Genomic DNA, 14,854 nt, shown 5'->3' with positions numbered 1-14,854 from the left:
CCTCCCATGCCCCTAGGACTCACAAGGTCATAGGGGGCTCTGGAGAATTGAGGACCAGGCCCGGTAGCCTAGCAGGCTTCCTAGGGCCCAAGTGAGTGGGGGAAATACCCTCCGTGCCTCCCCTGACCCTCCAGTCCTGGAGGGCCCCACCCCATCCGCCTCTCCTATTCTCCCCCCACCTCTCTCCTATGCTCCTAGGACCCACGTGGCCCAGAGGGGGCCCCAGAGAACAGAGGACCAGGTCTGGGAGCCCAGCAGGCCTCCCAGGACTCAGTTGGGCAGGAGAAATTCTAGGTGCACTCCCCACTGATCCTCCAAGCTCCCAAGGGTCCCGCCAGGCGTGGGAACCCCTCCCCTCTCCCAGCCACCCCTCTGGGACACTGGTCCTGTCTGGCCTCCACTTCTCCTCCCCCTCACTCCCCTCCCATTTCCTTGGGTATTGAGGTCCCCCACCAGCATCCAGCAGGTGCCCTAGTTGTAGGGAGACGTGAACTCCGCATCCTCCCATGCTGCCATCTTCCTAATGTACTCTTTAAGCAGCAAAATAGAATAAACAGCACTATTAGTCTCTATTCTCTCATTAACGATCTCTCTCATCCCCCACATATGGCTCTTCTTTTGACATAAATGGAAACTCTTAAACATAGAAAGGGAGGTGTATTTTTGAAAGAGAGTGGTTTCTTTAAATACTTATGAATAGAATTCCAGTATAACAGATACGTTGTTTTAAGAAAACAAAAATATTTGTAGAGTTTTTACAATGCACCAGTCACTGTGCTAAGTATCTTACCTTTATTAACTCATCTAAGCCTTATAACTCTCCCACCACCATCATCACCCATATGGATAGAGGATCTGAGTCTAAACAAGATTAAAAGAAGTAGCTATTGGTGAATGCACCTATGAGTGAGTTTAACCCAAAGGCTTTGCCATTTCCATGTCATCCTGCCTCCAAAATTAGATATAAACAAGGAACTAACATTTATTGAAGAACATTTGTGTGCCAGACACTATGCTAGAAAATATATTCACGTTTTGTGTTTAATTTTTACAGTAACCTAGAAAGGACAGTATTTTTATTATTCTATTTTAGGAATGAAGAAACATGCTTAGAGAGGTTAAGTAACTTGTGCAAGATCACACAACTTGTAAAGTGAGAAAATGGATATTCCCATCTAGTCCTTTTCTTAATCTACTACATCAGTCCTTTTTAAACTTTAATATATTCAGGAGTAGGGCCTGAAATTCTCTATTTAGAACATGCTCCTAGGTAATGACAATAATAATTGTCTAAGGGCCACAATTTTAGTAACAAGGAGTTACTCATGCTGTCCTCCTTTGTGAGATTTTATAACTCCTGTAGGAAATAACCTTTTGAGACCACCAGTAAGTCACTTATATTTAAATTTTGAAGTTTGAAAAAAAAATTATAATTTTTTTCACAAATAAGTTAAATGTTCCCAGGTCTGAGACTACTTAAGGACAGGTGGAGACCAGAAACAGAGACATAGTAAGAGATGGAGACAAAATTTAATGCAAACTATGCCACAGTGGCTGAATATCCTATTTCTTTCTCTTTTATTCCATCATGTCGAGGGTAGTGTGAGTTAGCTTAAACTTCAGTACTACATTTCCCTAATTATTGATGGAAAATTCAGAACTCTGGACAAGCTTTTATTTTCTTTTGTATTGCTACTACATCATAATTCCCTGCATAATTTCATCTGCTCTGACATCCATCTTCTTGCCAACCTAAATGAATCCTGGTTTTTACCATCATTATGCCCAATATAAAGACAGAAGAGTGGGTATCTGACCTTGCATGTTGCTACAACCTATGTGAGAGAGAAATATTCTTCAGAAATATCACTTTTTCAATTTTAATACCAAATCAGTAAAATTATCATAGATAATAAAACCTGCCAGTTGTTTCTTAATAAAAAATGTCATTTCAACAATGCAATAAGAAAAATCCTGACTTTTAAAGCTTGCATGGCATTGCTAAGAAAATAGGCACACATGATAAAAATGTAAATGTATAAATAATGTATAAAGATTGGAGTTTGGGGTAGTATTCATTGGCAGTCAATAGTAGTAAATTCATGAATTTGGAATCTAAATAATGGTCATTCATATTTTGGGTAAGTTTACTTCCAAGAAGTATAGATTTATACTTATGCACCATTAGCATAAATAAATTCATAGTCTCTGAATTTTAAAATGAGAATAATATCTTTAAGAGAAGGAAGACTCTTTAGAATAGAGATGACTATGGAAGTATAATTATAATCCTGTTTGATAGATTTGTTAATATAAAAGTGGCTATGTAACAAATTTGTTTTCAGCATGAAGAGGTTAGTTCAAGTCTTCTCAAGATTGGTGGTGGAAGGATCTTATAAAAGCCAGAACATCAGTGTCTGTCTTAGGGTAGCCCTGAAGCAACTGATGCCTATTGAGCTTCTCACTATTGGCTAGACAGATAATCCTTTGTTGTCTAAGTGAATCCTCACAAAACTCCGAGGTGGTAATTATTATCTCCACATCACAAATGAAAAACAAAATGGAACCAAACTAAACACAAAATATAGACCTGGAGAGGTTAACTAAATTCCCCAAGTTTGCATTTTAAATTAGTATGCGGGGGCTTCCCTGGTGGCACAGTCTTTAAGAATCTGCCTGCCAATGCAGGGGACATGGGTTCAAGCCCTGGTCTGGGAAGATCCCACATGCTGCAGAGCAGCTAAGCCCGTGCACCACAGCTGCTGAGCCTTTGCTGTAAGAGAGCCCACAAGCTACAACTACTGAGCCCACATGCCTCATCACTGAAGCCCCTGTGCTCTAGAGCCCGTGCTCTGCAGCAAGAGAAGCCACCAGAATGAGAAGCCTGTACACCACAAAGAAGACCCAACACAGCCAAAAATAATAAATTAATTGAAATAAATAAATTAAAAAATAATAATAATAAATAAATAAATAAATAAATTAGTAAGTGGGATAGCCAGACCTGATTTCAGATCTTGCTAACTGCAAAGCCCCATATTCTTTCCTGGCTTTTTCCTGCAGGAAAACAGACAAAACCTTTTATAGATAAGGCAAATATGCCTTTGACCAATATTTGAAGCTACATTTCCGTAAGTTGAATGCCTTGGACGTCATTGAGGGCAGAAAACTAACCTGGGCTTTCAACCAGGGAACCATCGTGAAAGATGCAGCAATGCCTTCATTTTGCTATTTGAGAGAGCTGGCATCTGGATCAATATAACCTATCCAGTCTGGGAGGGAAGAAAGCAAAGCGTAGCCAAATGAGACAAAACGAAAAGAGCATTAAGATTCTATAATGCAGGGTAATGCTCTCCTGGAAACAATGTATTTTACCAGAAATCATGTGATGTTGGTCCATTCACTTACACATTTATTAATTCATCATTCTCTTAGCAATGGAAGAGCTCATAGTAGTATGTTTGTGCAACTATATGTTGTTATTGATTTTGAAGTACCTTTTCTTATGAAAAAATTAATCCAGAGAAACTAAGCAGAATAAACAGCCCAGGTATTGTGATTACCATTTTACAGATGAACATGCAGACTTTGAGACATTAAATAATGTCCTAAAAATCACAACAGCTACTGAGTGTTCTTGGCACAATTTAATTTCTTCTTTGAAATTGAATGCCCTTTCCATGATTTTGACCTAGTTAATAAGCAAGATACACAACTGGGAATAGTATAAACATAATTGTATACTAATTTCAACATCCAGAGGTAATTGAAATCAAAGATATTTAAGAATAGGTATATTTCAATGAGGGCTAGTGATAAAGTTCCTTTTCTGAAATAGTGAAAATACAGCTCTCTTTTTTAAATGTCAGTATTAATTTTCTAGCACTTTGAGCCTATTTTGAGCCCTCATTTCATTTTTTTTGATGCTTACCTATTTGCATGATTTTCACCGTATTTTTTACACGTTTTTTGCATGTTATTCTTTCTCATCATTTCACAGTATTCCATATGTATTTACTTTGTCTTTTGCTATTTTCCTTATTGCTTTAATAAAATAAAGGTATGTTTTCAATCTTTATCATAAGATTGTTCTCATTTTTTCCACTGTAATTTTGTCTAGATAATGCAATAGTCAGTCTTTAAATAGTAATTTCATTGAGCTAATCCTGATCTTGGAATCCTAAAGAGGTTAGTTAGATATTCATATGTAGAAAAACGTTTTTCATTCCTTTGTTTTCTACCATAGGATCTATATAGACATTTAAAATGAATCCTGAGTGACTGGTAATGAGCTGCCCAAAGATGGATAATATTAAATAAAACTGAAAGAACTTAAATAATAGGAGGCAGCACCTAACTTAGTTATGACAGAGTTTTTAATATTAGCATATTCTAAACACTAAAAAAAAGTATAATACATGACATTTTGAAACTTACATCTTCATTTATTATTACTGATACCAGCCAAGGAAAACATGCCTCTAGCTGTCTCAAAAGAAGATATAATTAAAAATCAGTCGTGGACATTATTGAATATAAATAGGAAAATTCAGAAAATTGCTCTTTCCTGAATAAAAATTGCTTAAGTATTGTGGAATTTTTATGTTAGGTTTTTTTCTATATTAGGACATATTCAATTTAATATAAATCTAAATCCTAGAACATCTCCAATGAAAGCTAAATATAAAGCCCTTGTTGTTTTTTTACTTTACTCAAGTTTTGTGCTATAGAAATTTTCTGTTGACTTCAAGGAAAGTTTAGATTATGCACAGAGAAATGAAATTCTGACTTAATAAAACATTTGTATTACTTCAACTGATTGCTTAATTTCTTATTAAATAAATATTACAAATGCTTATGAAATTCTTGTGTGGAAAGTATACAAATTTAAAATAGAAATTATATCATTACTTTTTTGAAATTTCAAGACTGATCTCCTTCATGCTTAACTGTTTATTTCATTGAAAATTCTTGTTATGATTTTTAAAATCTTTTGGGGAACTGCATTTCTCTTTTAAAGCTTATTTTAATAGGAAGAATGCAACATTAGTCAAAGAAAATACATTTTAACTTTAATAATAATACATTATTTTTTCTCATTTAATTCTATGTCAACTGGTTCTTTTTTCTTTTCTTTCAACAGGCTAAGATAAATGACCCAACTGATCCTTTCACAAGTTATAGTACAAAAGTTTCATCAAATGCAGGGGATGAAAATTTCTCCAAATATATAGGATGGAGAATTGCCAACATACTTTCCAAACTATTCTTCCCTTCCACTGATACCTGTGTTCTTCCTTTGAAAAAACCTTTGACAAAATGGCACCAAATGAAATATTTGAACAAAAAGCAGGATTCCATGAAGAAGAGAGTTCTACAATTTACTGTAAGGTAAAGTGAAGCACTATTCAAAATAGTTCAGTTATTCTAACATATTACCTTTTGGACTTGTATAAATTATATATAATCAGGTGCCACATTATTTAACTCAGTGTCTCTTTTTTAATTCAAATCTTGGCTCCACCTCCTCCTAGATATTTTATCATAAGCAAGTATTCCTTTCTCAGAAAGTATTTCCTCATGCTTAAAATAGGTATTACTATGTAATATAAATCAATATTTTAATAAAGTGAAAGCCTCTCTTCCATAGTGACCTACATTTGCCTAGTTTACCCCCATCTCTCCCTATCATTAAATGCTATGTATCCTTCCAGCATCTATAAAATGTCAATATAATAAATTATAAGTATATTTAAAATTTTCTCTCCATTTTCCACTATGGTTTATGGATTTTTAAAAGTCTTTTTAGGAAAGTTCTTTTCATTTTAAGATTAAAGTGTTGTCACATTTCTCCTAGTACTTTTAAGGATACATTTTGAACACTTTAGTCATTGGTCCATTTGAAATTTTTTCTGTTATGTAGTGTGATGTATAGATCCATGTGGCTACTCAATTGTCCCAGCAACATTTATTGAGTGATCTACCTCCCTTCAATATTTTTCCCTGATTTTAAATATCTTTATCAAATACGAAATGCCCATTTATTTTCTTTTTCTATGTTCTAAAATTTCAATAATTTGGAATTGTCTACTCTTTTAAGCTTTGGTAGAATTTCCTCTTAAACCATTAGTACCTTATAGCTCTTCTAAGGGTAGTTCTTTGTCAAATTCTTCTGTTTTATGTGGCTCTTGGCAGGGCTTATATTCAGCCATAATGTGCAGGTACAGCTGGATTCCGTTCTTACTGTTTGAGGCCCCTGCCATAAAAGTATCTGGAGTATCAGTCCTGAATATCGGTCTCTTTAGATCTTTCTCCTTATTTTTAAGTCAATTTTAGCAAATTATGCTTTCTTTAAATATTACATGTTTTATTCCATTTTTCTGAATTTTTTGGCCATAATTGAACAAAATAGTGTCTTAAGATTCCTTCTATTTTCTCTGTTTCTGTGGTTATCCCCTTCCCCTTAACTAATTCTCATTTTGTGTATTTGCATTTTGTCCCTTTTACCCTTCTTAAGTAGTTTGTTTGGTATTTTATCTATTTTATATTATTTTTTCCATGAACCAGCTTTTAGATTCTAACTCATGTATTTTTGTTCTTATGTTTATGAGTCTGTTACTACTTCTTTGATCTATTTTGTGGCTTACTTTCTGGTTTCTTGAAGAAGATGCTAAATTATTTGGGAAGTTTTCTTCCTCAGCATTTGCCTAAATCATTATCTGAGTTCCAAAATCATGTGACTGTTGCTGCCCAAAGGTGGACTTTAGTGCAGGGGTAATAACTGGGTGAAACAAGGCGAGGAGGCAAGTTTTCCTTTTGTGCACACAAGTAGTCAAGAGAAAAATAGACACATGCTTGAGAAGAGTTTTTACATAGGTTTAAGCATTTTTTCAAGAATTCTAAAGCCAGTGAGGAATATATGTAGAGCTGAGATTAAGGATCACACAGCCTGCACTTTAGTAGTCTCATGTGTGGTGCAGGAATAAATAGTATAAAAATGTTCTTCAGCATGTGTTATAAATATCTATAAAATTGCAATATGTTCAAGGTGTAATGGAAAGGCCAGCTTTAAATGTTATGGGTATTGAGATTTACTTTTGAATCCCCAAATGTCTTCTGTACATTTTCAAGGACCACAGACACAGAAGAAAAATCAGTCTGGGACCAGAGAGGACACTGTACTTTGGTTTCTCATCATGGTCAGTTAAAGGAAAAGATAGAAAGAAAGAAACTAGAAAAATAAAAGAAACGGGGTATTGACCAAAGGAGATTAAAGAAACAGTGGGGGAAAGGGTGGATAGACAGTAAAAAGGCAGCTGGAGATGAATGATGCCCACTGGGACACAGAAAGGAAGGACCTAGAGAGTTAGAGATAAGGCGACATATTGGGAATGCTTAAAATAACAGAACAGAGAAATAAATGTTAGGAGCAGAAAGAAAGATGAAAGAGATCAAAAGGAAAGGGAGAAGATAGAAGTAAGGGGAGAGACATACTGAGAATGGAAAGTACAATGGAGACATATGCACAGGGTTTGGGGACAGGGGTAGAGAACATGCAGGGTCAGAGTAGGAGGCATAAGAGGCAAGGGGTGGGGTTAAGACCCAAAGAGTCCTATAGGTTTTGAAGGATTAGTATATGAGATTTCTCCTCAGCCTACAGTTCATTACATAAATGAGAATCATCCATCACTGATCTTTAAAAAATGTTATCTTCTTATCCATTTTTTCACAGCTCATTACAGCCTCTAGAAATTAAACTTAGGGTCTCTGGCTTGAATGAGAGCCACAGCAACACAGCAGCCTGAGCTTCCCTCTAGCAGAAGTCCCTCGGGGCAGCACAGGGTGACTTTCACATTGCACCCTTCACACTGTAGAGCATGGGAACTGTGCCCCCTGGAGTTGTGCCTATTGTCAGCTCCAGTCAGGGATGAACTGATCCCTGGCTATACCAGATGTGAGTGAATAGGGCTAGAGCTCAGTGATATCAAGACAAAGACTAGGTCAGTCCTGGTTGAACAGCCTCTACTGTCTGTTTGGGGTAAGGGATAGACCTACTTTTTAAAAAGTTGTTGAAAAGCATGTTTAAGCCTTAACTTTAATTTTTTTTTTTTAAGAAGATGTTGGGGGTAGGAGTTTTAGTAGTTTATTTATTTATTTTTGCTGTGTTGGGTCTTCGTTTCTGTGCGAGGGCTTTCTCTAGTTGTGGCAAGTGGGGGCCACTCTTCATCGCGGTACGCGGGCCTCTCACTATCGCGGCCTGTCTTGCTGCGGAGCACAGGCTCCAGACGCGCAGGCTCAGTAGTTGTGGCTCACGGGCCTAGTTGCTCCGCGGCATGTAGGATCCTCCCAGACCAGGGCTTGAACCCGTGTCCCCTGCGTTAGCAGGCAGGTTCTCAACCACTGCACCACCAGGGAAGCCCTAACTTTAACTTTTAATGCATTGAAAAAATGGCTCTGGCTCACTAAACATTAACTGTGGGAAATGTTTCTTCCATTTGCTTGATTCTCCATCTAGTGAACAGTCCCGTAGCTATAGCTCCTTTTGTCATTTCTCTACCTCCTCCCACGTCCAGGTCCACAGACTGGAATCAATGCAGTTAATGAACTTCTGAGCATGGTGGAATCCTATAGATAAAGCACAAAGACATAATTTAAAGCCCACTGTATGCTTAGCTCTTTTTCACCTTTTAAAGGTCTTCTTGCATAGGGTCATATCACCAATTCCTTATCACGTATTCCTAGAAAGCTCCATTTTGTGTTTTCATCAAAAAGCAATGTGTAAGATAGCAAGAAGGCCAACATTTAAGGACTCCTACAGAAGATGGGGCACATTTAAGAGGTAGGAAGACAGGAAATTTAAGATAATATGTTTCTCTGTTGCCATGGAGCACTAAAGTGTACCTATTTCAGTGCGAAAATGTGAACATTTACCAGTAAGAACATAGGATCTTCCTTATTGCTGAAGCATCCACTATATCTGATGACCTATCACTTTTTCCCCCAAATATTTTTCTTCACTTGTGTTTTTAGCCTGTAAAATTCTCTCAAAATGGGAATTCTTTCTTTATATGTTTATAAATATATATATTTTGCTTTGAATGACTTGCAGATCTGACCTCTTTCCTTTACAAAATTTTTCAAAAGAAAATTCATTGTTTTGCTTCTGTACATTGAATTTTGGGGGTTTTGCTTTTTAGTGGGACATGCTGTTGGATGCATGCTCTTCTTGCCCCTCAGCATTTTTTTAAAAAATGAAAAAAATCATTATGTTTCTTTACTATATCATAAAAATTGCAGCCAAAAACCGAGGCATAGTATACTTCTACTTCAAAGCATAGTTTTTTCCTTTTCTCTCTTTGTCAGTAAAACTATCTTAAATTTACCTTAAGGCTGAGAATTCAGAACTCTGAAGATCAAATTTTCAAAAACCAGTTTCTACATCTATACTTTTTGTCTTCTGAGGTTTCTTGTAAGTGTATTTTCTAAGCTTATGCCTTGAAACCCTAAAAACTCACAAACAGCTAATTATTCGCACACATGTAAAGACTAGGAGAATATTAACTTAAAACTTTATCTCTGATTAGGCTTAGTTTGCTCACAAATTTTATATCAGAAGACTTCATTCATAAGACCAGCACTTGGAAGAGAGCCCAGATGAAACAAGCAAGAACTGACTGAGAACATCTGTAGTCATTCAGGCAGGACATTTTACATAGCTGACCTCATAACAGGGTGGTCGTACCAAAGGCTACTGTGTATCCTATGAATCCTCCTTTATAAAAGGAGCCAATTCCAAGGTAGTGGAGCTAGGAGTAGCTAACATTTGCTGAATGGAGACGAGGTGGGGAAAGGTGGATACCACAGTGTCCCGGGAGATAGGTTTTACTGGAAAGACCAACAGTGAGCAGCAAAAAGAGGCACGCGTGGTCCCAATTTCTCATTGTCTCAGTGGAAGGGATGCTGGAGTCTGGGCAAGCAACTGGACATTACACTAGATTTGCGTTTTGAGGGGAGAGACACTGCATGACTGCTATTCTACATTCTTATAATGGAAGGGTGAAACTGCCTTCTCAAGGAAGAAATAAACATTTTGGGCCCAGTTGCCAAGTCACCTGAGGTAGGTGGGCATCAGCTGGATAGGGATGCTAGAAATGCCAGATGCTCAGGACTTGGAGCCCTTGGGAAGTGGTCTTAATGGTTGTAATAGGAAGCCACTGGGCTCCCTGGTGAGTTGGGTTTACAACATGGGAGATGCTTAGGACCCCTAATTCTAGCTTCCAAGTTGCCGAGCAATTCAAGATGAATCTCCAGTGTTATAGTCAAACAATTCTGTTTGCCACCCTACATGAGTACATTTTATAAACAAGGCACTACGCTAAGCACTACCCTTAGATGTAGATTGATTATTTTATCCATTTTATAGATTTTATATATCTATAAAATATCCATTTTGTAGATATGAATACTGAGAGGTTAAGTAATTTGCCCAAGAATTTATAATCATTAAGTGCTAGAGTTTGAATTTAAACAAATGCATTCTGACTCCTGAGTCTACTATGCTGTCTTTCCCCTCATGTGGGACTTCATGTGATGGTAAAGCCTTGAGCAGTTGTTAAAAAAAACTTATCTTCAAGTCATAAGAAAAGACTTTTGGGCTTCCCTGGTGGCGCAGTGGTTGAGAGTCCGCCTGTCGATGCAGGGGACGCAGGTTTGTGTCCCGGTCCGGGAGGATCCCAGGTGACGCGGAGTGGTTGGACTCGTGAGCCATGGCCGCTGAGCCTGTGAGTCCGGAGCCTGTGCTCCGCAGCGGGAGAGGCCACACCAGTGAGAGGCCTGAGTACCGCAAAAAAAAACAAAAAAGAAAAGAAAAGACTTTTTGTAAGTGTCTTTTTCAATTTCTGTATCTTGATTTTCAGAACTTGACTCTTTTCTGGGCTCTGCATCTCTCTAGCTAATATTAGGAAATTTATGTCAGAGGAGGCACTTTCCATTAAGTAGTATGACTTTTAGCTAAAGTCAATGGAGGAAAAAAAAAAATCTATTTGGAGAGAGAGATTTAAAAAAGGAGAGCTCCAAAAGATTCTTAAATAAAATGCTTTAAACATATCTGTCTAGTTCTGTTTCATGCAGGAGAAAAAAGTCTATGCCTCCTTTACAGAATATCAAGAATGTTTATCTTATAGCTTTTTTTCTGATTGATTTAGAGTAAGTTACTTAACTTCTTTGAGCCTTAGGCTTCTAATCTTTAAAAATGTAAAAGTTGTACATTCCTCTTAGGTTTGTCCTGAGGATAGAAGGAAAGAATGTATGTAAAGAGTCTGGACATGTTAGTTTCTTATCCTTTTGTTCTTTAATTGAGTAGATTTTCTAAAATATTTATTTTCTTCATAATATATTTATTAATACAACTGTGATAAATAATATGTGGAAAATTTACATGTTATGAATTACTGCTAGAAACCTTTAAAAAAGAACATACAGTTTCCCGATGATTTCATTTTCGGTTATGTTTTGCTTCCCTTCTTGTTTCTAGTTTTTGAATTAAAACACAATTCAGATCTGGTTCCAAGTCATACATGCATTTTGAGGGTACAGTATCAAGACCCATTATGGAAGAGTAAAGTTTGGAATCTTGATAGTTCCCATGGCTGATGATAATTTTCAGCTGAAGAGAAATAGAGAACACGAATGGGTCTTCAGAGATGGGCCCCTATGTTTTGAACTTTTGTGAAATATTTTATTATTAAAATGTTGGTTAGATGATCAGCTCAGATCAGTCATTTAAAGTGTTAAAATTTCTAGAGTGAAATAGTATTGGAAGTGAAGTCCAATTGCCAGCGACAGGACTGTGCAAAATACATCCATTTCCAATACATGACTCTGTTTACCTCCAGTCTTCCCTCGGAGATAGGTCAGTCCCCATCTATCTTAGGTTGTCTCCTCTCCTTTCCTGCCTTTCCAGTGGAGCCTTGGTCTGAACAGGAATTCTAGGTGTTATCAGTGGGGCCATAGCTTTAGCTGCCACTTTCACTGCAGTGGCTTTGTGCTTATAAGACAAGCTGTCCAGCTTCAATACGATCATCAACCCCAGGAGTTCTCCATTCACAGTAACATGATGTAATGCAGAATCTTAAAAATGGCACAGGTATTAAAATGAATTGGATGAGATGTAAAAACATTCTATTGATATGTTTCAAATACAGATCAATTAGATTCAAATGACAGCCCTATGAGAAGACAAAAGTTGTGCAACAGAAAACAAAAACAAAATCTGTTTTTTTGGGTTTTGTTTTTTATGTGCACTTTGCTCTTTCAAAGAAAAGGGTGGGCTTCCCTGTTGGCGCAGTGGTTGAGAGTCCACCTGCCGATGCAGGGGACACGGGTTCATGCCCCGGTCCGGGAAGATCCCACATGCCGCGGAGCAGCTGGGCCCGTGAGCCATGGCCGCTGAGCTTGCGCGTCCGGAGCCTGTGCTCCGCAACGGGAGAGGACACAACAGTGAGAGGCCCAGGTACCGAAAAAAACCAACAACAAAAAAGGGCAATGTTGTTTAGCTTATGATGAAATGCTTTTGCAGTGGTTGACAAGTGTTTATTACCTGTTAATTAGAATTTAAACTTGGATATGACGTTAATCAAATTGGAGTAGTCTTCCCACTCTCTAGATTCTCAGAAAATATGAAGTCATATTTAATGAAGCTTAATCTTCCCCAGTTTCTAAATGTCTCCTTGATAGGATTAAGTACTTGATCGGGCATATGAATCTTTGAAAACCTTAGTACCCAGGGCAGGTGCTTTCTGTCCACCTGTCAGAGCAAATGTCGCTCCCCAACTAACCTAGTCTTTCCTGGGCTCTCGGTACGGATTTAAATGGTAGGGAGAAAACAGAACTCCTGATACAGGTTGCATATTCCTTCAGTAAGCATTAACTATACACCTCTGTGTGCAGGCACTGTGTTAGGCACTAGGAAGACAAAGACAAACTATGCTTAGAGTGTAATTGATGGTTTCTTGTTCAGAATGACTGATTGTGTCTCTAGCATATTGGTTTTCCACCATAAAGACATTTGGGACTTTGCACCCACAATTTTCTATTTTTTCTGTATTTTCAGTTATTCAATACAGTTTAGTAGTACCTGACCTATATTAGACATTTAATAATTATTGAATAACAAATACTAAGCAGAAGGGCACAGGATGTTCAAAGCCCCCCCCCCACCCCCCGGTGAAATTGATCATGGAGCATTTAAGGAACTAAAAGAACAGTTCTATAGCTGGGTCACTGAGACCACAGGAGGATGAAGCTGAAGAGTTGGTCATGGTTTTCAGCTTTATCTTAGAAGCCATAAGAAGGCACTGAATGTGTGTTATATGGTAGAGTAAGGAGTGAGGAGTGGTGTGTGTGTGTGTTTATGTGTTTGAGGTTGTGACATGACCGTAGGTGTGATGTACCTTGGACAAGTCACTTAACTTCTCTAAATCTGAATGTTTTTGTCTATAAAATGGGGTAATGATAGCACCTTTCTTGCTGGTACTTAAGAGAAATCAATGAGGTAGTCAACTAAAAGTGCTTACTATAGTATCTGGCACAGAGTAAGGACAAAAATGTTTATTATTATTGTATTAATAAATATATGGTGGCATAATTATACATGTAATATAATAAATATACTGATATGTTATTGATCAGTATAATAAATATATTAGTTTTATTACTATGTATCATAGTCATTTTCATTGTTATCATTGTTGGCTTTGTTATGTTGGGGAAGTGCATAGGATGCTATTGTAATACAGAGTGCACTAGGTTGGTGGCAATACCAATGGAAAGGAGGCAGAAGGATTTGCATAAGATTTGGAAGAAAAAGCAATAGAATTTGATGATGATTAGATAGAATGACAGGAGGTGCAGAGAGGAAAATGCCTTTTCCAGATTGAGCAACTAGTCCAATAGCGGTGCGATTCACCGAGACAAGGGGTGATGGGGGAGAGTAGGGTGTGGTTGGGGGTAGGGAAAGATGCTGAATTTGAAGTAGTGCTTTTGAGAGCTTTAAGTGGAGAAGTCAAGTAGAAAGTGAGTTTCTCAGTACTGTTATTCAGGGACACAGTCTGCGCTGAGTCACTGAATGAAGGTGGTGACTAATGTCATGGGCACAAGCAACACTGCCTTGGTAAAGAACATCAAGGGAGATGAGAGGCAGACCTGGCGTGGAATTTTGAGGAACACCACCGTTTAATATCTGGAAGGAAGAGAATGATAGCAAAATAAACAACAAACCAAACCTTAGATATAGCCAGAGGGGTTGGAGAAAATCTACAGTTTATAACAACTTGAGAAAAATTCATGGACGGTTCTGATAACTAATTAGTATATAGTAATGCTTTAAAATTTTTTTAAGTCTATGGAGATGTTGATTTCAAGGATGGACAAGGGAGAATTTCCAAAATAATCTCCCTAGACAGTGATAGAATATCCCTCTTTGAGTTTCTCTGAGCAGCACTTTCTGCTCACTACACAAAAAATATAAATGCAGATGACAAAAGAATTACAGTTTTTTATATATGACGCATACTTGCAAAGGCCTTGCAGTATCTACCTAACAACAACAACAAAAAGTTAAGTGCCAAACCAATACATGAAGCTTTCTAAGTTTGTAGATGAGATCCATTGGTCAGGAAGGGCAGTAATACTGTATACTGTATATAATATATGTATATCTATGTACACATGACAGAAATGAATTTCTAACCTCTAATGAAATATATGCATGTATCAAAATACCAAGAAATTATGAAGTTAGATTATCACTTAGAAACATATCTTAATGGTCTTTCTGGATATTTCATAGGCTTAT

The 14,854-nt window shown here is 37.3% G+C and overlaps 1 protein-coding gene across 1 annotated transcript in view; it reads left to right on the top strand.

The window, feature by feature from the left end:
• The window catches only part of TMEM232 (transmembrane protein 232), a 259,927-nt gene that overhangs the window by 97,347 nt on the left and 147,726 nt on the right, over positions 1-14,854 (top strand). Inside the window, 1 exon segment of the mRNA XM_007451224.1 lies at positions 5,144-5,391. Within this exon segment, the coding sequence (XP_007451286.1) occupies positions 5,144-5,391 (248 nt within the window).

The sequence above is a fragment of the Lipotes vexillifer genome, unplaced genomic scaffold (genome assembly GCF_000442215.2).
Source record: "Lipotes vexillifer unplaced genomic scaffold, Lipotes_vexillifer_v1.1 scaffold91, whole genome shotgun sequence".
Taxonomy (NCBI): Eukaryota; Metazoa; Chordata; class Mammalia; order Artiodactyla; family Lipotidae; genus Lipotes; species Lipotes vexillifer.
The sequence above is the reverse complement of the archived record's forward strand: the minus strand, read 5'-3'. Positions and strand labels throughout refer to the sequence as shown.